The 26023-nt window shown below is 33.8% G+C and overlaps 1 protein-coding gene across 2 annotated transcripts in view; it reads right to left on the bottom strand.

Moving 5' to 3' along the window:
- The window catches only part of Pcgf5 (polycomb group ring finger 5), a 56033-nt gene that overhangs the window by 18490 nt on the left and 11520 nt on the right, over positions 1–26023 (bottom strand). For both annotated transcript variants that reach the window (XM_015500115.2, XM_015500116.2), the window contains exons 2-7: positions 19822–19918; positions 14378–14433; positions 14207–14266; positions 13004–13152; positions 4017–4115; positions 1665–1754 (exon numbers count right to left, since the gene is read on the bottom strand). In XM_015500115.2, coding sequence (XP_015355601.1) covers positions 1665–1754; positions 4017–4115; positions 13004–13152; positions 14207–14266; positions 14378–14433; positions 19822–19918 — 551 coding nt within the window. The remainder of the gene's footprint in view (positions 1–1664; positions 1755–4016; positions 4116–13003; positions 13153–14206; positions 14267–14377; positions 14434–19821; positions 19919–26023) is intronic.

Raw genomic sequence — 26023 nt, 5'->3', positions numbered from 1 at the left:
TAGCAGTATGGGTAACTTTTGACAGGGATCTTGTGAAGGACAGGTGAGCACCAGCAGAGGCCTCACACTGATGGCCATTTACATCTCTTTTAACACTGAACTAAAGAAAGCTAAAAGGACATCCAATACAATGCTAATGTTTTAGGTAACATTACAATATTCCCTCCCCAACAGTACTGGCTAAGAGAATTTACTCTCTCTGAAATCTGCACCTGGTATCTGACAGATTTTGGTTTTAATACTTAAAACAAAAGTAATTCATATACAACCCTTTAAAAGCACTATGAAATGTCACAGAAAGGCAAGTAGTTATTTACCAAATACAAAGACAATTAAAAAAAAAAAAAACAAAGAGATTCGATGAATTCTTTGAGATCAACAAACTAGTTGATGACTGACACTAAATGTAATTTTTTCTTCCTGGTCTTGAACTCTTTTTGCTATGGCTAATGCATTCAGCTTCACAAAAAGGATTCACCCATGTGAAACTCAAATAGGAAAAAATTCTGATTTAAGAAGTTAGGTGGTTCATGTATTATTATATCATATCAAGATATTTCTTCTGAAAAACAGCCAAATGTTTTACCCACTGTTTGCTTTTTAACAGTTGCAAAGATATTTACGTTCAATGTAAGTATGTTTGAACTACTGAAATATGGCAACCCCTGTTATGTCTGGATTTTACATTACCTATTCCTTGGGAGAGGTAACATTTCTTAATTTTGTGTTTTATTTTATGAGTAACTTACATTTTATAATAAAATATAATAAAACCTACTTACAAAATAAAAGCATTACATTACTCAGAGTTGGAAAGTACGATATTGTACCATAAACACCACAGAATCTTAATATCTTAAAGGTGACCTTAGAAGTTATCTAGTCCAACTTTTCAATCAGTCTTCATTAAGGCTTATTCATCACTCAGATCATGAAGAGAATTTCAGGTAGCATTACTGCAATATTCCTTACTCCCACAAATCAGTCTTATAATCCCTAGTGCCTCAAACTTCCCTAATATCCCATATTAAACTCAGATGTACTCAAACCTATATTAGGACTAATAAAAAAGATGAGAGTTCAAAATACAAAATTTACTTTTTGGTTTTCTTAGATTTTCTCCTCTAAATAATTTCTCCTAGGGCATAGGCACAATAATTAAATTCTGGTATCAGAAACCACAGCAAATTCACTTACCCTTAGGTCTGATTTTATACTTTCAATGTTAAGGAGGTACCTGAAAAAGAGATTATCCAGATTCTACCCAATATGTCCCTTATCACAACTCTAAATGAATTCTCTCATTGACCCTTAATTATACCAGTTAGTGCAGTACTTAGTCTCCCCACCCCCTATCTATATACTTATAAGTTCCTATTAGTTACTGGGCTTTTAAAAAATATGTGTCATCTTTCTTGAGGTTAGCAGAATCCTGAGCATATTTTAATGGAGTTTTGAACTCACCTTAAAAAACAAAAACACGTATAACACAGACATTGGTCTTGTAATTGAACCAGTTTTCAGAATGCTTGAGACAAACAAGAGGAACCAGTTTCTTCTTCACAAGCCATATTTTCATAAAATTCCTAAGTATATTGTTAAATTTTAATAATAAAATACTATATAACTAAATATACACATAGGTAAATATAAAAGCAATTTACGTTTTCTCCTCTTAGTCGCCATCTTGTCATATAGATGAATTCCATAGTATGATCCTTCCCCATAATTTCACCATTGCACAGCACATCCAACTTTAAAAAGAAGTTACAGATAATATTAACATAAATAATTTTCAATTCACAAATTTTAATTTTTTTCAGATTTCAAGAGATCCAAACAATTATAACAAAATAGAACTATTTCTTTTTAAAAGAACACTCAATAATTTTACTTTCTAGCACTTTTCTTTCTCACAGAATATTAACAATTCAGATATAAATTAAAGAAGCACTATTTATCTTGTCCAATATAACCTGGTTCTCAAGTTCAACCACATAATTCATAAATGCAATACAGACCTTCTTATTCCACATCTCTGTGCAACCTCAAAGGATTTAGCTACACTTTGCCCTTGCTGAATGAGAACAAACTGTAGCAAGCTCATAGTTCCTTACAGCTTCTCTAGCTTCTAAATTCATCTCTCAGAATCCTTTGGACTTTCCAAGATCAAAAGGGGTTACTTAGTTCCAATTTAAAGAAGGTAATGAATGTAGATACAATAATTTATAGAGTCTTTGAAGTATATGAGAATTTCTAGTAATTATTGATAACTAAATTGACACAATATTTAGGACTATAGCACAGATCTGTGTTCCAGGGCTAGTTGGGTTCTCTGGTTTACTTGGTTGGTACTTGTACAATAGTTACAGGATCTTCCTCTTACCAGGCATGAATTGTCAATAAAGGGTTATACTTATAAATGATCATTTTTGGTCTATGTTGCAGGAACCAAACAACTCCCCAAATCCTTGTGAAGGCCACAGGAACTCTGGCTACTGTTCATTAATTTGACAAAGCATAATTAAACAGATCTCTATAAATAACATTTCCGTTCTCTAGCTATTGAAATCAACTAGTAAGATTTCATAAGCATGAAGAAGAGTTCCAAAGAATGAGTTCTAAATAATTATGTCTGGCTAGACAGAAACTACAGTTTTGAATATTAAGTCTAAAACAAATATAGTCCCAATTGTATTAGACATGTGAGACTGAATTGATCTTTTGATGATTGATGATGACTTATATGAACTTCAAAATGCTTTTCAGACATCATTTTATTAACTCTTAAAAAAAACAAAGTAAATAATCTCCCTTTCTTTACATCGCCTGTAAAATTCACAAGCAAAGAAGTAAAGAAATTTATATAGGATGCTATTACTAATCATTTAACAACTAACTATCCTTCCCCAACTAGCAAGTCTGTAAAAGAAGTTCCAGCTGCCAGGCATTTCATTAAATCATCCCCTAACAGGCCAGGCAGCAAGATAATGGGAGACAAACAATATTTCTACGAAATCATAGGAAAATTCTTTGGGATAGATAAGGAGCTATCCGTGGAATAAATCTGTTTTCTTTCCATCTTAGTCTACAGACAAATATAAACCTGCCAGAAGTAATACTGAGAGTAAGTGTTCCTAGCTCTAACAACTTTCTGAATAGAAACAAGAAATTGGTAAATTAATGAGTAAGACTTAAAAGTAAGGAGATAAAACTGTACATGGTATTTTGCAAGAAGAAAATAAAATATAAAACCGCATCATAAAAATGATTACATTGTCTACTTTTCACTGTGGTTATATCTATAAATTGTTATCTTTTACTTTTACCAATCACTGGGCTCTGATATCTAATTGTTGCAATTTTTTTAATACAAAAAATTATGTTTTTGGAATTTTTCTTTTGTGTTTGTTAGACCAAACTATAATAATAATAAAAAATTAACCCAGACTAATCAGTCATCAGAGAAAACTTAAGTTTAAGATCAAAGGCTTCCTTTAAAATACAGATTTCATACCTGTCAATGCCTATGTTCAAATCCTATCACACTGTATTTTTCTTATGCTTATTATTTATAATATTTTCTGAATACGTAAGCTAGCTATAATCAATATCAAATTAATCATTATCATTTCTTATAAGAAGATGAAAGTTTCCACAAAAGTTAATTTGAATATATTATATTAAAACTCATTCTTTTTGTTAGAATTTTACTTCAGAACAGAGTTATGAAAAAAAAGCAAAAAAGAAAGAAAGATTAGGCTGGGTGCAGTGATGCATGCTTATAATCCCAGCAGCTCAGGAGGCTGAGGCAGGAGGATTGCAAGTTCATAGCCAGCCTCAGCAAAAGCAAGGAGCTGAGCAACTCAGTGAGACCCTGTCTCTAAATAAAATACAAATAGGGCTGGGGATGTGGCTCAGTGGCCGAGTATACCTTAGTTCAAACCTTGGTTCCCCCTCACCCTCCAAATAATAATAATAATTTAAAAAGCAAGGTTAGACATTATTTAACTTACCTCATAAGAACTTGGAAGTTTTAGTTTTAAACTTAGAAATTTTTTAATAGTTCCTACAGTTACACGTGTAGAACACCGAATGAATTTCTTCATTAGACCCTAAGGAAATAAAGATGGCTAATTAAAACATTCTACTTTACTTTTTATGAACCATTTTCACTATACTATCATTTTGAGTATTTTCAAAATGTTTTGTGAGAATGTTTCAATTTACAGCTCTTTAGTACTTGTAAGTAAAAATGTTCCTGGTTCTCAGACATTTACAATACATTCTTCAATATGTATACCTATGCGTTCAAGGAAAATCCTGGCAAAAAGACAATAGGCTTATTATTAAGACATTTTAGTACAGAAAACATTGTGAGTTTAAATAAAAATAAAATACCACAAAAAGCATGAAATATTCTATTATCACTTCTGAAAGCATTAGGGACATTTTCTAAACATGATGCCATAACTTAAATGATTTTAGAAAGAGCATTGATTTAAATGAGACCTGAGGAGCTCTAGCATGTAATAGAAGCCAGTTAGGCCAAAACATGCCTCAGCAACTAAAAGCTATACAGTATAGAATCTGGGTTTCAAAAAAATCATGCTCCTCTGAGGAGCTACAATAATACTTGACTGGAAAAAAACAGGTCAGTGTGTTTTGATGTGTCTCATTTGTAAAATGCACAGAGCAGTACCGATTCACTCTTCAAGCCTGAGCATCTTTAAGATATAAGAATATCCCAGAATAGATATTCAAATTAAAAATGAGACAAAATGAGATCACACACATTATAAACATATGAACCAATATGTGAAACAAAATTACATCTCACAACCTGAAAAGTTATCTGCAAACTGAAACAAAAACAAAATACAACTGAATCTTAAAGATACAAAGTATTACTCCTATTTAGATGCCTAACAAATTGGGTCAACATCCAGAACAATACCTTAAGTATTTTTAAATTTACTAAGTTAAAAGTAGAACTTTTCAGTTAATGTTCACTTCCTAGCAAAACACAGTTCCTGGCAAAAATTAACAGAAACAAATCCACAACTGATAACTGATCACAATTCAAATGGTAAAGTATCTATTAAAAGAAAACAAGCAAGTTAAAAGTTACATTAGTACAGTTTTGCAAGTTTGAGTAAAGTCAAAGCATGTGAGGATACTGGGAGACCTTTGAATGTAATCTCAACTGCAGAAGAACCTTGATATCAATGCAGAAATGACCTTAATATCACTACCCAATCTTTCAGAAAACATATTTTTTTTAGAGATGTCAGATGAGTTAAAGCAACATTTTTAAAATGGGTCAAAAACTTTTAAATTTATAACTCAATAAGCTTTGACATGAATCTAACAAAATTTCAATGTGGATTAATTAAAAATTTTCATGTGACTTTTGGGATCAGTTGCCATTCTTGCAAAAAAGCAGTTAGAATTCTGCTACAAGTTTCACTGGACCTGCATAGCAATTTGTGTAGTATTGCCATCTTAATGATGTTGTCTTCTAATCTATAATCATTCGATGCCTTCACATTCATTAGGCCTTTAGTTTTTTAACTTTTATTTATTTTTAATATTTTTTAGATGACAATGGACCTTTTATTTATTTATTTTATGTGGTGCTGAGGATTGAACCCAGTGCCTCATGCATGCAAGGCAAGCATTCTACCACTGAGCCACAACTCCAGCCCCAGGCCTTTAATTTCTTTTGACAATGTTTTCTAGTTTTTGATTAAATATATTCCTAAGTATTTTATTCTTTTCGATGCTACTCGAAGTGGAATTGTTTTAATTTCATTTTTTGATTGTTTACTCCTGATTTGTATATATTGATTTGTATCCTGCAAACTTGCTGAGCTTATTAGCTATTAATTTTTCAGTAGATTCCTAAGAATTTTCTATGTATAAGATCTGCAAATACTTTCACTTCTTTTACAGTCTTTTTCTTGTCTATTTGCTCTAGTTAGAACATCTAATACAACACTGAAAATAGATGATTAGAACAGAAATCATTGTTTTGTTCCTGATTTTAGGAAAAAGTTTTCAGTCTTTGATCATTAATCATGAGTTTTACATGGATGTCCTTTATTTGGGTAAGGAAGTTCCCATCTAATTCCTGGTTTGTCAAGCATTTTCAAAAAAGAAAGGATGATAAATTTTGTCAAATGCTTTCTCTTACTTTATGAGATGATCATGTGGTTTTTTTACACCTGTACTTTATTAAAAAGATATATTAATTGACTGATTTTCATTATGTTGAATTGACCTTGGCTATATGTTGGTGTATATATATATTTTCAGTATATGTTGGTGCATATTCTTTTCTAGATAGATTAAGTCTGCTAGCATTTTGTTGGGGACTTTTGTAACTATATTCATGAGGAAAATTGGCTCATACTTTTTCTTTTCTAAAATTCTTTTTTTTTTACATTTGAAAAACTGTGGTTAAAAAACACATCACACTGAATGAATGAATTAAGAAAATGTAGAATATGTACACAATGGAGTTTTATGCAACCATAAAGAAGAATGAAATTCTGGCATCTGTTGGTAAATGGATGGAAATGGAGATCATGCTAAGTGAAATAAGCCAGACCCAGAAAATTAAGGGTCAAATGTTTTCTCATAGGTAAAAGCTAGAGACAAATAAAAGGGGGAAAAGAGAGCAGGGGAGAACTGGATATCATAAAGACATAGGGAAAATTAGTGGAACAGAAGAAGGAGATTGAGAAGGAGGTTTGGGAAAGGGGAGGAAATGCAGAATGAATTTAATGAAATTATGCTATGTGCATGTACCACAGTGAATTCCACCTTTATGTATATCTAAAAGCACCAATTAAAAAAAATAAACAAATGAAAGGAAGATCAGTAGAGCACAGAAAGAATAGGGAGAGAGGAGAGGAAAAGGGGGACACTGGGGACTGAAATGGAGTAAATAAAATTCCATGCATGTATGATTTTGTCAAAATGAACCCAAGTATTATGCATAATTATAATGCACCAATAAAAGACAAAAAAAATCACATAAAATTGACCATCTTAACCATTTTTAAGTATACAGTTCAGTAATGTTAAATATACTCACATTGTTATGAAACAGATCTTCACCACTTTTTCATCTTGCAAACCTGAAACTCTATACCTAATAAACAACTACTACCCTTTCACCTCCCCTCTAGACCCTGATAACCACCATTCTATTTTGTTTCTGACTACCTCACATAAGTGGAATCATACAGTTTGTTTTTCTGTGGCTGGGTTCTTTCACTGAACATAATATCCTTTGGGATTATCATCCACAATGCAGGATGAAACAGGATTTCCCTCAAAGCTGAATAATATTCCATTGTATGTGTAATATCACATTTTGTTTATTCATTCATCTGGTGATGGACATTTAGGTTGCTTTACCTGTTAGCTATTGTGAATAGTACCTTTATGAACATGGATGTTCAGAAAGTTCTTTGAGACCATGTTTTCAATTTTTTTTTTAAAAAATTATATCTGAAGGTAGAATTGTGGATCATATGGTTGTTCTATTTATAATTCTTAGAGGAACTTCCATACTGTTTTCCATAGTGATTACACCATTTTAAAACCCCACCAACAGAAAACAAGTGTTTCTTTCAATTTCTCCACATCCTCATCAACACTTGACATTTTGTTTCATTTTTTTTAAAGTATAGTACCCATCCTAGTGGGTCTGGAGTAATGTTTTATTGTTGTGATATGCTTTCTCTGATTAGTGATGTTGTCCATTATATATCACATTTAGAGACATACCTATTTAAATCATTTGCCCAATTTTTAATCAGATTACTTGATTTTTTTTTTGTTGTTGTTGTCAAGTTGTAGAGTTCTTTACATGTTCTGGATATTATCCCCTTCTCTGAGATACGATTTGCAAGTATTTTCTCCCATCCCACAAGGTGCCTTTTCATTCTGTTGACCATGTCTTTCTTTTCTTTTTATTTTTTTGGTACCAGGGATTGAACTCAGGGTACTTAACCACTGAGTCACATCCCCAGTCCTATTTTGTATTTTATTTAGAGACAGGGTCTCACTGTTGCTTAGTGCCTCACTGTTGCTGAGGCTGGCTTTGAACTCACGAATCCTCTTGCCTCAGCCTCCGGAGTCGCTGGGATTATAGGTGTGTACCACCATACCCAGCTTGACCTTGTCTTTTGATGCATAAAAGATCCATAGTTTTCTCTTATTGTTACATCTTTGGTTTTGTTACCAGGGTAATACTGGCCTCAGAGAATGAGTTGGGAAATGTTCTCTCCTCTTTTATCTTTTGGAAGAGTTTGTGAAAGACTGGTACTAATTCTTTAAATGCTAGGGCTTCTGTGGGAAGTTTTATTTTTATTTATTTATTTATTTATTTTTGCTACCACTTCATTTTTGTTTAACTTGTTATTTATCTATTCATATATTCCATTTCTTCCTTTTTATATTTTAATAAATTTTCCATTTCATTTGTTGGCATACAATAGTTTATAGCATTCCCTTATAATAACTTCAATTACTTTTTTTTAATATTTATTTTTTTTTTTAGTTTTAGGTGAATACAATATATTTATTTTATTTTTATGTGGTGCTGAGGATCGAACCCAGTGCCTCACATGTGCTAGGCGAGTGCTCTACCACCTGAGCCACAACCCCAGCCCCTAATCACTTCTATTTCTATAAGGTTGATAGTCATGGCCCCCTCTTTCATTCTGATTTTGATAAATTCATTCTTCTCTCTTATTTTTTGTTTTGGTTCATTCAGCAAAAGTTTTATCAATTTTGGTAATCTGCTCAAAGAACAAATTTTTGAACTTGAAATTTTTTCTTTTATTTTCCTATTTTCTCTTAATCTAATCTTTATTGTTTTCTTCTGTTTGATTTTAAAGTTTGCTCTTCTTTTTTTTAGGTGCAGACTGGATTATTAATTGAGACCCTTTTTCTTGTGTTAGTCACAATTTCACTGTTTGGGGCAAACCTACAACACTCAACACAGGTTGCCAGCTCTGCTTTATTCTCCACTTTTTGCTTGTGCAGAGCCTCAGCATCAGCAGTAGGTACAAGCTCAGGGTCTTCTCGTGACTTTCCTGAGCATGTACACAACCCTATGGCTTTTAGATTCTAAGGAATATGTCAGAACTTTTCAAAGCTCCTACTGACATCTAATCCCCCCCTTTTTTTTCTTTTAAGGTTAGTCTACTGACTGCCTATGCCTCAGAGAATCATGAAGTTAAACTATTTTCCTGTAATTATTTGGGAAAATGCCCCTTCTTCCCACTCACAGATAAATCTTTTTCCACTGGGCAAATTCCAAGTCAGGTCAGATACAGACATTCTTAAAAGTGGGGTCTTCCAGGAAACAACCAGACAGGATATTTTTTTTTAAAAATATATTTTTAGTTGTAGATGAACACACAGTATCTTTATTTATTTTTATATGGTGCTGAGGATCAAACCCAGTGCCTCACACATGTGAGGCAAATGCTCCAGCCCCAGCCCCAGCCCCAAACATTGAAATTTTTGTTTTTGGTAATGAGGCTCTGAAAGAGCTCTACCTGTTTTGCTCCCTTGGTGCCTGAGAGATTGCAATACAAAATCAGGCTGTTAATTTTTCCTGTTTTCACAAGAGTCAGTCATCTTCTTGATTTAATGCTCCAGGGGTTGCTATAAATCTTTGGTTAAGTATCAGATCTCTGAAAAATGTGATCCTAAAAAATTGTTTCCAGTTTTTTTCATAGCTTTTATGGAAACACAAATTTTTGGAGGTTCTTACTCCACTGTTTTTACTAACATCTTACTCTTGACTTTGATTTTCATGTTATAAAAGCAGTAAGGTATACTGTATAAACTATGCAACTACCCTGCCACCACATTTGAGAATCACAACCCACTAAAGTAGAATAAGACAGTTGAGAAAGCTATGAAGCAATACAGATGGTATCTCTTCCTCTGAGGGGTTTTCAAGGACAAACCATACATCACAAAAGATAAAATTAATGATTAAAAGATAATTATTAATGCCTACCACCCTTAGGAACACACTTCATAAATAACAAACTAAGCTCTAATTGAGAGATAAATGTTAAGCCTTACATAATTTCAGAAAAGGGACTCAACTAGGTATAAAAATTAATGAAAAGAATAAGGATCTTTGCTTGGGTCTGGACAGAAGCATAAAGTGGTGAGAAAAAGAGGAAAAAACACCAAAAAGGAAGAATTAGTCAAAGGTTTAGAGGCCTTGAAAAATTGATAACATAAGTCTATACATTCTAAATGCAAATCTTTTGTCAGATATATGATTTCTAACACACACACACACAACTTATATGTAATGCAACCATCATTGGTCTTGAGAATGGAATTTTAATGGGGGGGAGGTTAATAAAAGATAAAAGTAGCAAGAGATGGGCTAGTTATAAAGGGCCCTGAATGCTAATGTAAATAGTGAAACAGTAGTTTGTAGGCAAAAAGGTGGCAAATCTTGGCCATGTCCTCTGGCCAAATCTGGCTAGTCACCAGTTTTCCTAAATAAAGTTCTATTGGAACACAAGCCCCCACTCATTCACTATTGTCCACAGCTACATTAGTGCTGCAATGAATAAGCTGAGTAGCTATAACACAGACCATCTGGCCTACAGAGCCTAAAACATTTACTCTCTGACCCTGAAATTGGTCATGATCCATGACCTTACCTTCTGACTTGCCCACACTCAAGCAAGTGACACTATCCCTCTATAACAAGAGAAATTAAGGGTATAGAAAACACTTAAGAAAATATGTTCCAAAATTAGATATAAAGGTTGAGTGGCACTAAACTGGGAGAAATTTTGCAGGACTTGGTGCCTGGTCGAAGGAAAAGAGTAAAGGATCAAGGATGATCCCAAGGTTTTGAAACTGTATAACTAGTTGAGAGATGGTAGTCAAAACACAAATGAATATTTGGATTTAAGTTAGGTTGAAAGTATAATGAATTTGCCTTAAGGAATATTAAGTCTGAGGTATTAATGAAACTCCCAATGAGCATTTAAAAGTATTTACAATGCTTCAACTTAGGAGAAATGGCAGGATTGGTAATAGGGATTTAAAAGTTCTCTGCATAGCTGATGGAGAAAAAAAAATGGAAGAGACCTAAAGTATTTGGGATATACATATATCAAGTGCAAGTCAAAAAGCAGAGCCAGTGGAAACAAAGTAGAAAAGGCCTGGGAGAGAAGGTTAGAATTGGGGTAGCATGGAAGTCACTTATAAGCCAAGAAAGTTGTTTTGAGAGTGAATGTATAAAGATGATGAAAAGTCTACCAAGGAAAGAGAAAATGGATAAAAGGTCAACTGGAATACGAAGAATCAGAAGTCAAAAAGGAGGATATTAAAGCGGGTACTTACTTTCTTAGATAAATTTCTAACCTTCATACTAGAAATCATGATTTCCCAATTATTTATGAAACTACATTTGGCCTTTGTATTTACTTAACTTTCACTATGAGATAACAACTCATGCATTAGAAAGCTAAAGGATGACCACAATCTCTTTGAAGAAGAACTTTTAAGAGGAGATACAGAAGTGGCTGGGAAGAGAAACAGAGCCATAAAGACCCCGATGAAAACACTTACAAAAGGGGAGAGAGGCTGCTCTGGAATATAAAAAGCAACAGAGAAGACTGGAAGGACAAACAGGGACAGTGGTCATTTCTCTAAAGGTGGTTATACTTTATTTCATACCATGTCAAACCAACTCCCCATTAACAAAATCAACAATCATAATGTATTCTGGCTCCTTGTATGCGTAAGACCTAAACAAGTTTCTGGAGCAATAGGTTTTTTCTTACAACTTATATCATCATTGCCTAATATCCATTGGCAATGATGATATAAGTTGCATTGGCCCAGGATAATTTTAGCATTTGAGAAAAAACAGATATCTGGTGGATAAATAATAATTGATCATATATATTATTGATCATATATATTATTGGTGTAAGATGCTGAGAAAACTTAAAGGGAATTGAAAAATTATTTGTTTTTCATTTCCCAAGAGAAACATACAATTAAATGTATTATTAAAAAGTTTAACACACAGGCCTTCAGATTTATACAGAGGGAGTAAAATAAATGAGAGGAAATGAATAATGGATATAGGATTTGAAAAATACAGAGAATACAAAGAAAAAAACAATCTTTAATGGCTCACATGAGCTAGAACAAAGTGACAAAATCTAAAGAGATTATAAAGTAGTAAAAAGTAAAAGTAGTACATGTTTATAATGCAATTAAAGTTGACTGCAGTACAAGAAACAGAAAACATCATTTGAGCAATAAAGACTAAAAAAATCAAGAAAGTATTTTAAGATGCTTTATGAAAAGGTTCAATTAATAGACAAAGAGGGAAATAGGATCAGAAATGGAGATTCTACAGGAATCAAAAAGCCTTCAAGGACTTTTAAAGTTCACAGGCACTTTGCAACACTCAATTTGTGTTCATAGGCACTTTACAATACTTCAAAACCAATTAATTATATTATTCATACAACATTAGCCTGGGTATGGAAAACTTGCTAAGTTGCAAATTAAAACTTAAAAAAAAAGGACAAAATTAAATGAGAATTAATTAATAGGTTAGAGTCACTGCCTAGCATGAAATTACCTGAGTAGGTTACCAGACTTTAAAAAGGGGAGAAACAATGCATGTGAACTCCCAACAAAGGTATAGAAGGAGGTGGAGAAGTGGAGGTGTGATTCTTGCATTAGCCACTAGATGGTGGCATTGGCCCAATATAATTTTAGCATTTGAGAAAAACCAGATGTAAAAACAATTGCTTGACCATTTGTAGATATAGGATTGTCAGAGAAGAACATTCTAATGGGATATATTAGTAAAAACTTTGAGAATATTTTGAAACATTAGACAATTCCCTAACAAATTATCAAAGGTTTATTATAAACTTATCATTTAAAAGTACAACTGTATTTGTCCGCTCACCTTTACTACGTTGTCCCCTGATTGTCCATTATTTCGTAAACAATCTAGACAAATGGCAATTTGTGGGTCACTTCTATGATAGTCTTTATCATCTTGATTTTCATCACCTTCTTCATCTGCTTTAGGTTTGTCAACTTTTGAAGTATCGTCTACATAATTTAAATGAAATCAAGTTAGATGGAACAGAATATTTCAAATTAATCAACATCATTCAACAAAAATCAACTTTCTTAATAGTTTTTGAAGAATAATGAAAAGTTTTAATATCTTTTAACTGCTCTAATGAACTCAACAAACAAACAGAACTCATCAGAGACTTACCAGGGCCTAAGATTTCTAGTTTATTGGGACAGTTAAAGGAAAGATTCTAGATTAGCTAAATCTGGTCACAAGAATGACTGCAGTTAGTGATTAAGACCATTTTAGAAAGCAGACAGGATATAAAATTACTTCCAAATTTAATATATGAGTCTTTAAATTAAAAACCAAGTATTTACTTTTAAGTTTTATAAAATATTCTCTTTGAGTTCTTAAAATTTCAAATTATTAGATATGCATAAAGTCAGCTAGTAAAAAAATGAGTAGAATTCGTCTTTTTACATGTATGTAACTATGTAACATGTTAAAATTCCATTAGAGAAACTTGAATGGCAAAGTATTTAACATGTTAATACCTGTGTTTTTATAAAAACTGCAACTGTACAGGGATGCACTCCTCACTAGGCACATGGGTTTGTGTCATCTAAGTTCTGCCTATGAAAACTTCATTCCAGAGGATCAAAACATAGAAAAATCCCCTGGTCTGGCTCTCAGCCACATCTGTTCCCTTTCCTAATAAAATGAACTTATAAAATAAATAAAAATGTAAAACTCCTGATTAAGTGATTGAAAGCTATGGCTATTTCTTACTTCTTTTCTCTCCAGAAACTATTGCTATAATCAACTAATCAGTTTCCTCATTTATCTCCCTTTTCAAGCCCCAAAGTTGGGTTTCCAATATTTTTAATTATTCTCAGAGTGACTCTAGATTTGATAGATTTATGTAAAATCTCATGAAGAAAAATAGGTTAATAATGCAAGTAAAGGGATGCATGAATTTTCCGCATGAGAAAATTTAAGTTTGAAGAAAGATATTGGTTCACCAAAGCAACAAAATGTTGCCAATTTGAGAAATGCTATCAGATAAAGACAATAAAAAGTTACCTTGTCCATTTTCTTGAGGCTTATTTTTCTTCCAAAATTCTGATTCACGCTCAAGTTCTTCTAATTTAAAAGAAAAAAGTATAAAAACTATAAGAACAATCATGAAATTTTTAAGAGAAATGTTGATTTCATAAAACACAAAAGTCTCCAAGAACCTAAAGAGCAACTTACGTTCTCGTAGTCCAGGTACCAGCTTAAATATAATTTCCTCCAATGTATTATCCAACCTTTGGGGAGGGGAAGAATATACTAACAATGAAGACATCAAAATCACATATGTAAATACTTGCAATTTATATTTTGTATATTTCAAAATACAGAACACAGATGATTTTAGCATATCTAGCACACCAAACTCTGCTACATGTGGAGCACACCAATTTCTAGCTTTCCCCAGTGAGATACTTATTTCAAAAAATGGTACCAGACCCCAAATCTCTCGACATCCTCCCTTGATTATGGGGTAGTCTATTTTCCAACCCCAAGAATACAGGCTGGCCTTGAAACTTGCCAAAGAGAATGTGGCAAAAGTGGCCCTGTGCTTAGTTCTGACCCTGCCTCAATAGCCATCAAACACTTTTACTTGTTCTCAGAATCCTGTTAGCATAAAAATAAAATAAAATAAAATAAAAAGCCTAGAGGATGAGACACCATGTGGAGGAGAGCCAAGTGGCCCTATTCAGGCTGTCTTAGAGTAGTCCACAGACTGTCCACCCAATATGTGACAGAACTTAGCCCAAAGCAGCAGAGCAGCCTACCCAATGTACAGCTAATGCAGTCATAGCAGTGAGCCCATCTCAAACCAGAATGACCTGCTGACCCATAGAATTATGAAAAATAATGAATGCAAACTGTCTCAAGCATTAATTTAGGGGTGATCTGCTATGCAGCAACAGGTGGATATGCTCACAAGATTTTTACCACAATTCTGGCTCTTTCCTAAAAAGGAAATTACCTCCATTCCTCTTTTCTTAGAAATTTAGACCATTTAGTTATCGTACTTTCCTAGAGAAAATATTCAAATATTTATCTTGACTTCTTTTTTTTTCTTGTTTTCTTTTCCTGCTATAATAACCCTTCCTTTTCATGGTTTTATTTCTTCAACCCATTCTCTTGCTCCAACAATACCCTCTTTTCCCTCCATCTCCCTGACCCTGCTCAACATTATTCTCCTCTGACTTCAAACATGCACAGGTTTCTCACACCTTTAAAAAAACAAAACAACAACAACAACAAACCCAAAGCTATTACTCTGTTTCACAATCTTTTCTCTTAACTAGAAGAAATCTGAAAGCATAATCTATGTTATTTTAAAACTTTTTAAAGTTATAAAAGTTTTCAATTGCTAAAGATTAACTTTTCTCCTATATTGCTCTGTAGCAGTTTGACAGTGTTGCTTAATACGCCTCTCTGAAAACTTCCTTTCCTGTTTTTTTTCCCTCTCTCTTCTTGTCTGTTCTTTCTTTGTTTCTTAGTATCTTTCTTTTTACAAAAGTGGTCCTTCAATGTGGGCAGGGGATTGGTCTAGGACACCCACCCCCACCCCCGCAACATACAGGTATACAAATTTCTGGATGGTCAAACCTTTTACATGGTATAATTTGCATATACCTTATGTGCACATCTTCCCATATACCTTAAATCATCTCCAGATTACCTACAATACCTAATACAATGTAAAGGTCACAGTTAAAATACTGTATTAAAAAGTCTGTAAATGTCATTAGCGATGCAATTTTTTTCCCAAAATACTTTGAATCCACGGTTAGTTCAATACATGGTTGTAGAACCTACTGACACAGAGGACTGACTGTACTTCTGAGTATTCTCCATTGCTCCAAACTCTGTACTCTTTGAACTTCTCAATAAGCCATCTTTCTTAAGGACCTCAGCCACTTTTAGGCAACTAACTTTGAGTCTATCACATCTCTACTGAGCTCCAGTTCCATATTGCTAACAGAAGCTAAATACGTCCATCAACTCCTTTTGTTCATCTAGGTCCAGACTACTTCATCAACCCTCCTACAATAAAGTACTGAGTATCCATCCCACTTCCCCGCCCCCACTGTCTCACTTTTTAAAACTGAATTTCTAAATGACACTACACTGTACCAAATCAGTTCAAAATGAAAGGATTATCTTAACTTTTCTCTGTCTCTTGATTCATACACTTCTCACCAAGCCTCACTCACAGCTCCTCAAGGTTTCTCTCACTTATCCTTTCCCCCTTCCTTTCTCTCAGCCACTACCCTATTAGGCCAAGACAAAGAGCTATTTTCCTTTTACTTGAGATATTCACAATGATTCTTCCTGGAGCACTAATTTGATTGTTTCTCTGCTCAAAGACTAACTTCTCCCTACTACCTGTTATCAAGTATTTATATAACTTGAGTCCAACTTATAAATCATAACTGGTGCTATTTTCTCATGTCTCTCTTCTCTAGCCAATTGGATTATTCAGTTATCCCAAGAATTCCTTCTGTTTCCAAATCTGTTTTTCTCCCTCATGTTTTTCATCCTGGCTCAGATGCTCTTCCTACTCTCTAACCAAACCAATGTTAATCTTATTCTTTAAGATAACTCAAATACTAACTCATTTACAAAGTTCCCCCAATTTAATAGTTGCTATACACAATAAATAGTACTTTCCCCCTTCCTAACATTTTTAAACCAAACCATGTACATAATTTCAAAATCAAACTTCCCTACAAAGTTTATATTAAAACGTAACATTCTCACACACCATCCTCCCTATTCATGATTTCTACAATCCCAGAGGCAACCACTTTCAAATCCAACCTTTTTCTTCTAGTATTTACTTTCATGTTTCTACTTTTTAAAAGCCATACTTTTTTTTTCTGTCTAGGTTTTTCTGACTTCCTTTTATGGAAGACAGAAGTTTAATTCTGTCTATAAATTCTGATATAATTTAATAATTATATCATCCCATCATCCCCATTCCTCCCAACATACGCCCCCGCCCCCAGTACTGGGGATTGAACCTGGTTATTTAATCACTGAGTCACATCCTCAGCCCTTTTTATCTTTTATTTTGAAAAAGGGCCTCACTAAGTTGCTGAGGCTAGCTTGAACTTGAGATCCTCCTGCCTCAGCCTCCTAAGCTGTTGGGACTACAAGGTATATGCCACCATGCCTGGTCATTCCTCACCATTCTGATATTCTCACTGCTCTCTTAATACAGTTTAAAGTGATGTGATCCACAGGCAGTCATTAAAATCACTCCATTGCACATACCCTTGATTACATGTCCCTCTCTCATTTGCTCCAAATTATTTGGTATAATCACAATTCTAATTAAATTCAGCTCTCCATCAACTGTGTACTCATGCCTGGAAAAGAAAACAATAATCTCCCTTCAAATGCAAAACTACAACCTAAATGTGTTTTTAAAACCAACAGGAATCACTGAAAGAGATGAAAAACCTCTACAATAGAAACTACAGAATTCTAAAGAAAGAAATTAAAGAAGATGGAAAGATCTCCCTTGTTCTTGGATAGGCAGAATTAATATTGTCAAAATAACCATACTACCAAAAGCACTATACAGATTCCAATCAAAATTCCAATCAAAATTCTAATAACATTCCTCACAGAAATAGAAAAAGCAGTCATGAAATTCATCTGGAAAAATAAGAGACCCAGAATAGCTAAAGCAATCCTTAGCAAGAAGAGTGAAGCAGGTGGCATCACTATACCAGACCTTAAACTATACTACAGAGCAATAGTAACAAAAACACCATAATATTAGCACCAAAACAGACTGGTAGACCAATGGTACAGAATAGAGGTCACAGAGACAAATCCACATAAATACAGTTATCTCATATTAGACAAAGGTGCCAAAAACATACTGCAGAAAAGACAACCTCTTCCACAAATGGTGCTGGGAAAACTGAAAATCCATATGCAGCGAAATGTAATTAAGCTCCTGTCTCTCACCATGCACAAAACTCAAAGTGGATCAAGGACCTAGGAATTAAACCAGAGACCCTGAGCCTAACAGAAGAAAAATGTAGGCTCAAATCTTCATCATGTCAGATTAGGTTCCAACTTCCTTAATAAGACTCCTAAAGCGCAAGAAATAAAATCAAGAATCGATAAATGGGATGGATTCCAACTGAAAAGCTTATTCTCAGCACATTAGATAGAGCACTAATCTCTAGGATATATAAAGAACTCAAAAATCTTAACACCAAAAAAACGAATAACCCAATCAATAAAATGGGCCAAGGACCTAAACAGATACTTCTCAGAAGATGATATACAATAATTCAACAAACATATGAAAAAATGTCCAACATCTCTCGCAATTAGAGAAATGCAAATCAAAACTAAGATTTCACCTCACTCCAGTGAGAATGGCACCTATTAAGAATACAAACAATAAGTCTTGAGGATGTGGGGAAAAAGGCACACTCATACATTGCTGGTGGGACTGCAAATCGGTGCAACTAACATGGAAAACAGTATGGCGATTCCTTGGGAAACTTGGAATGAAATCACCATCTGACCCAGGTATCCCACTCCTTAATTTATACCAAAAGGACTTAAAAAGAGCATACCATAGTAATACACAGCCACATCAATGCTTACAGCAGCACAATTCACAATAGTTAAATTGTGGAACCAACCTAGATGCCCTTTAGTAGATGAATGGATAAAAAACTGTGATACACACACACACACACACACACACACATATTGTGTGTATGTACGTATGTGTACATATACACAATGGAATATTACTCAGCATTAAAAGAATATAAAATCATGGCATTTGCAAGTAAATGGATAGAGTTGGAGATTATTATGCTAAGTGAAGTTAGCCAATCCCCAAAAACCAAAGGCAGAATATTTTCTCTGAAATGTCGATGCTGATCCATAATTGGGATGTGGGGGGGGCATGGGAGGGATGGAGGAACTTTAGATAGGGCAAAGGGGAGGGAAGAAAAAGGAGGGGAAATGGGGGTAAGAAAGACGGTGGAATGAGATGGACATCATTACCCTAAGAACATATATGAAGACATGAATGATGTCTACTTTGTGTACAACCAGAGACATGAAAAATTGTGCTCTATATGTGTACTATCAGTTGAAATGCATTCTGCTGCCATGTATAACAAATTAGAAAAATAAAACCAATAGGAATCATACTACACTTTCCTTGTCAATTTATCTCTTGGACAACTTCCTTTTTTTCTCTCCTTAGCCCTCCATATCCTTTTTTATCATTCTTGCTATTGGCTAATGAATATTTTCTCCTCAATGGAAAATAATAAAGCAATGGAAAACATACTTGCACAGACTATTGCCACTATATCTACCCATAGCATCTGTTATCTGAAAATAACTGCATTTAAAAAAATCACTCTAAGAAGCTAAGAGAAACTTATAATTTTATTTTATAATTGTATTTCCTAAATATTTAAGGTATATAGTCTTAATTTTTAACTCAATAAAATACTTTAAAAAATTCTTTAAAAGAAAAGTCGTAAAATTCATAAGCCATAAGATATTAAGAAACATGATGTATTATAAAATCTAAGAGCTTATACAATTCATTTAAGTTTGAACTATGAAATACATTTCCTTACCTCAACATTTCTAATGGATTTGTCTCGTGAACTTGGTTGCCACATCTTGGACAATCATTGCTATCTTCAAAGTGCTGGACAATACAAGTCTTACAGACTAAGAAGAAAGAAGAGGTAAGGTAAAAAATGCATCATTTGAACACTGATTTAAAGTTAAATTAAATGTAATCAGAAATAGTAAAAAAAATTACCTACAACAATTGGAATACTATTAACTAATCAAACTTTATAAAACCTTAAATTTATAACATTATTAAAAAAATCCAACTGAAATGAAAGCCTATTACCACAACATAAAAATATTTAGATAAATTCAAACATACCACATATACTGACCAAACTAATAATAGTCAGACAAGAACTCTACTAGGTATTTCTAATTTTAAAATCATTAAATATATATAGAAAATAACATCTTTGCTTATTGTTTTTATTAAACACTACTCTATTCATATTTCTTTAAAAACCTGGTGCATGTACACAAAAGAGATTTTTCTCATTTAAAGAATTAAGAAAGAGAAAAGTAAAAATTGATAAATTTGCTTTTACTACTTTTGCTAACAGTTTGGATGAAACATAAATAGTTCTTAATACAACTTAATAGAATTTGAGAGTTCTCAACATGTTGGGTTAGTTTTAATGGTAGGGAGTTACAATGAAATTTCTGGTCCTTGCAGAATGTGAAGAGTCTGTGTTCAAAGTACCATAGTTCTGCGGAGCACCAAGTACAGAAATAGTATCATATTGGTAGAAAGGCATGAGAGTAAACCGGAAGAACAACTGAGAGGGATAATTAAAATTTTAAACACAGATTCTAAACAAGACAATGGAAACATGATTCGTGGATTTGGGGCCATAACCCTATATAACCCCACATTTCTTTTGAGTAATACTAATTTCTATGGTTATGACTCTTTCACCTTTTATCTATTATGCCATCAGTCTTGCCTCAAACTTTGGATACATTTGTAGTACCTGCACTATATAATCCAATTCCCTATCCTAATACCCTTCCTCTATGTTATTACCCTGCATAATTTGAAATTCTCATCTGGTATAGACTGGCTACTGCACCCTCTTTTTACAATTGCATTCCAAGCTACTCCTTTCCCCCTCCTCATGCCCTACACTCTAAAAGAAAGAAAACTTTACCTAAATGTATGGTCAAGAGCAAACAGTAGGATTCTACCATTGAAATTAGGTCTGAAAATTCAAACATATCACGTATACTGGCCAAACTAATAATAGTCAGACAAGAACTTTACTAGGTAATTCTAATTTTAAAATCATTTAGTATATATAGAAAACAACATCTTTGCATTTTCACATATTTATTCATTGTTTCCATAGGCATTAATTGAATGCTAGGCATTATACTAGGAGTTGGGGATGAAGAAGTAAACAAAACAAAGTCCCATCCTTATGGAGCTTATAGTCTATTCAGAAAAACAAGCAAATAATTTAAGTCAGTGATAAGTAATATTTTTATCACCTTCTTCTTCCCCAAAAGGTAGAGATAGGGTGCAGGGGGTTGGAAGCTATTTATATAGAATGATGAGGTAGGCTTCCCTAAGAAGGTGACAGCTGAGCAGATATTTTTGTGGAATGAGTACACTTGAATCCCATACTCCCTACCTTTCTGCACTTCATATCACTATTTAGGATAACACCCCCTTCATTATAATTCTCCCAAAATATGGGTGAAAGTATCAGAAAAAAATATTTTTTAAAGTTTAGATACAAAAAATTAACTTGGTGTAAACATGTGCAATTGAATACCTTCACTGCTCCCCATATCTCTTGACCCCAAAAAGCTTTCTAAATATCTTTCAAAAAGTCAAAAATAATTTCTAAGAAGAGAGTGCTGCCTTGTTATGCCAAATTGAAGTGGAGGAGAGAGAAGCTGAATTCCTTTAAAGATTACTAGTATTTGCTCTTTTCCCAGAAACACTAGATTAGTCTTTGAACTTTGGGAAAGAGGCGGGGGGGGGGGGGGGGGGGGGNGGGGGGGGGTGGGGGGAAGGACAGAGAAGAAACAAGAGTGAAGGGGTTTTACAAAGCCTAACCTGAAGCCCTAATCCTTGTGGTTCAAATGTTTATCACACTCAATGGATTTAGCATTCCCTGGTAGTGTACCAGCCTTGATCAAACAGAGAGGTACACGTAATGCCCAGAGCAAATCCTCATGTAGGTCAGCCAAAAGGCTAAGGATAGGACCCAATCCTACTAGGGACAAAGATACTAATCTAAGTTGCCTGATGAAGATATAAGGCTCAAGCATCTAAAGAATAGGTTTTAAGAATAGGCTATGCTAATTGCTTGCGGGCAAAACAAGCACCAGTAACCAAGGATAGGGAATACTAATCTATATTCTAGATCTGGACAGTTCAATATGGTAATCATCAGCCATAAGTGGCTACTGAGCAATTGAAATGTGGTTAGTTCGAGTTGAGACATGCTGTAATTGTAGAACACATACTATATCTATAACATTAAATGTGAAAAAAATCTCAGTTTTTGTTAATTACATGTTGAAATGACAATATTTTAGATACTGGGTTAGATACATTGTTACAATAAACTTCATTTGTTTCTTTTTAAAAAAATGTGGCTACTAGAAAATTTTTAATTACACTTGTGGCTCAAAATTTATTTCTACTGAAAGAGAAATAAATTTATTTCTACTGAAAGAGTGCTATTCTAGATGGAAACAGAAACTCCCATCAAGAAGTGAGTTTACCTTTCATACCAACATTTGAGGTAAAGTATATTGTTCCACTTTTGCAGATGAAAAGGGAGAGGTTTCTGTAGGAGATGTCACCTGTCAACTTGTTTTCTGATATAAATTTTTTAAAAGTTTTTTTCCAGAGGCTTAGGTCAAAAATTTGTTTTCATTAAAATTTCTTTTTCAGAATTCCACACAATTTAATAATTTGATCCTTACTATAACCCTATTAGTTAGATGAAGAAAATAATCAGGGAACTATAGCAAGTTATTTAAAGTCATGAAGCCAGAAAGTAGTGAAAGCAGAATTTGAATCTAGAGTCCATTTTATTTTAACCAACGTTATGTGTATAGGACACATTTGCTTTTCATTTTATTTCTATAGATCTACAATATATAGAATAAGAATGCCTTAGAAATCCTTACATATGTCAATTTATAGACTTAGCTCTCTTTTTAGTATATTTTGCATAAAATATCCCCTTTAAGTAGCTTATTTGTTCTTTTTTTAAAAAAAATCTAGAAAATACATCTTCCATACAGCTTTAAAAGCTATTAAAGTATAAACTTGTATAAATTAAAACCTGAGGAAATCCAGGACACAAGTTCAAATAAACTGAAAAGTAAAATGAGAAACTGGTTTCCCTTAGATGCTTGAAAAACTTCTAATGACCAGAAAACTGACCTGTGAGTCTTAGTTAATAATTTGAAATCTATACTAGCAGTAGAGCACATTTAAGAAACATCATAAAGATTTAATCCAAGCTCTCTAAATGCTGTACTGGTTAACTCAGCTGGTCCCAGAATTATTTTGAAAAGGTTCTAGTCTATAGTTGAGTCTAAGAATCAAAACCAACTACAGTCTCCATTCTCACCAACCAGACTAAAGACAGATGCTATAGCCACATGAAACACGAGGGTCAGAAATGGAGTTAGGTTCACCAAAGAACATCCCCAGTTGGAAAAACACTTAAATAACAAGTGCTGACATTTACTGAGCACTAACTAAATATCAGGCTCAGGGATCAGAGCTTTGTATGGATTATAGGATGGACTGCTACCATCCCCCTTTGGCAAATGAGTAACACAAACTCAGAATGGACAGTCTGAGCAGGCTGTCCACAGCTGTCCACCATGTAGCAGAGATGGCATCCATTCCCAGATGGTGCAGCTCCAGACTTAAAATCCAAACCACTATGTGATTTGTATCTTAGAATAAATAACATTTGGTTCCTGGCATCAAGGTTTTATATCTTCAATTGATCTTTATTTTTAGCTCATCACAGATATCATTTAACTTAAAACTACCCCATGAATTCCTTACTTTTACCATTTCTTAGATTTGAACAAGTTGTTTACAAATTAACAGAGAAATTTCCACCGTGCCTTCTAAAGCAGTTTTTCTCAGATGGGCATCACAACCACCAGTGAGATTTTTTAAAGAATACATTTGCAGTCTCCACCATAGACCAATTAAATCAGAATATCTGAGATATTAGCACCAGGACTCTGCAAAGACTTCTCACTGATGTAGCCAGATATAACTGGGAAACACTGGCCAATGAGGCCAGGAGATGGTCACAAAAAGAGAAACAAACAACAACAACAACAATAAAACCAGCTTTCCTGGCTAGTACCTTTCTTTGTTAGGTTCCATTCCAGGACCTGGCTCTCTGCTAAACCACAGTCAGAAGTCATTTTATTATCATCATTAGGAAATCACAGTCACAGGACAATATACAATCGAAAGAATATGTGACTAATGTACCTACAATGAAGATCTATGTGAAAAGCTAAGATTGTATAGCATGGTTGTTCCAAAGAACCCTGAGGCATACTGCCTTGTTCTGTACCCCAGGTCTGCCATTAGATAAATTACTTATTTTGTGCCTCTATGTACAATGCAGGTAACGAAGATACTTACCTTACAGAGTTCTTATAGGGATCAAGTAAGAGTTCTCATAGGGATCAAGTAAGGTAATGCATGTAATGTTTATTGGTTTGCATTGTCTGATAACTTGGAAGCACTTAATAAATATAAGCCATCACTATAAATTAGATTGCTAAATGAACATAAAATCATAAGAAGGATAATCAAGTATTGAATAGAATCAACTATGATTATTTTGATATGCTATCTGAAACAATGGAATGTCTCTCATTTGTTGGTCTTAATTCCCTGCAGGCAATCCCACCCAGGGTTAGTCTTGAAACTCATGTATGATGTTTCAGGCACACTGTTTCACCTCAATAGAACTGCCTCCCTTTTCATGTAGGACACTTCTTTTTCTGGGATGGGGTGGAGTGAGTTTCTAAGAGTCACCAACACTTCTCTGTTAGGCTTCTTCTCTTAACATCATGTTTAAGCCAATACTAGTCAAGCCCCACTGGTGTAAAAGCTAGCTTATTTTGTCTCTCACCAATCACTTGGAATATACCTGCTTTGACACACTATTATATATGGATCTCATAGTTGAATTATCAAAGGGGTATTTTCAAATGCTTGGGGCATCCCCACAACAGGTATAAGACTATTTATTGTTGTGGGTCTTAGATATATGACCCACCTATCTCTTTTATGTATCACACAGAACAAGCTTACCAATTTTGATAGCATAAAACAATCTATACATATTCTTCTTTTTGAGCACAAATTCTTATATCATGGATAATAAAACAAGAATAGTCTTTTCTCTCATGTTCTTGGCATTGTCTTTCATTGCTAATGCTCTGTTATGAAAGCTGACCAAGGGCTGACTTTCTTTGCTAAAATCATCTGGTTGTGCTGGTTTTATCTGTTAACTTAGATGCATGCTTTTTCCTTCTTTCTTAAGCACTTGACTGTCTTTTTGTTCTGTGTATTTGTGTGTTGCTGGGGATCAAACCCAGAGCCTCATGATATTAGGCAAGCACTCTACCACTAAGCTAGATACTCCGCCCCTATGTACCATTCTTTTTTTTTTTTTTTGAGTTATGAAATAGATTCTATTTGAGAAGTTTGGTTTGTTTCTGAACCAGCCTGTCTGGTTTCTGCCTCTTTTATAAGAAAAGAGCTAGGTCTTTACTACTGCTAGAACACAATGATACATGATTTGGAGAACAAGGAAGGGCCATCCTTCTCCCCTGGTACCTGAACAAGAGAACAATCAGTACAGAAATGGCTTTGGCACTTTAACCCTAGAACATTGTCCCACAACTTGTTACTTGAATATTGTAGTTTCACATGATTTTAACACTGTGCCATCTTCATACTTTTTACATACATTATTTATATTCACGGTAATAAAATTCCTTCATTTTAAAACAATACAGCTTGACCCCAACTCTATGTACCATTCTTGACAATATTTTATATACTATTTGTCTTGAAAACTTTATCTGTAACAGTTTATAAGTAAGATAAAGTCATGTGCAAAGAAAAGAGGTATCAGTTTCCTGCTTTTCTTATGTATTCCTACATGTGAAACTAATATTAAT

This window comes from Marmota marmota, unplaced genomic scaffold, assembly GCF_001458135.2.
Source record: "Marmota marmota marmota unplaced genomic scaffold, marMar, whole genome shotgun sequence".
NCBI lineage: Eukaryota > Metazoa > Chordata > Mammalia > Rodentia > Sciuridae > Marmota > Marmota marmota.
Note: the sequence above shows the minus strand (reverse complement) of the source record. Positions and strands in the feature narration are given on the sequence as shown.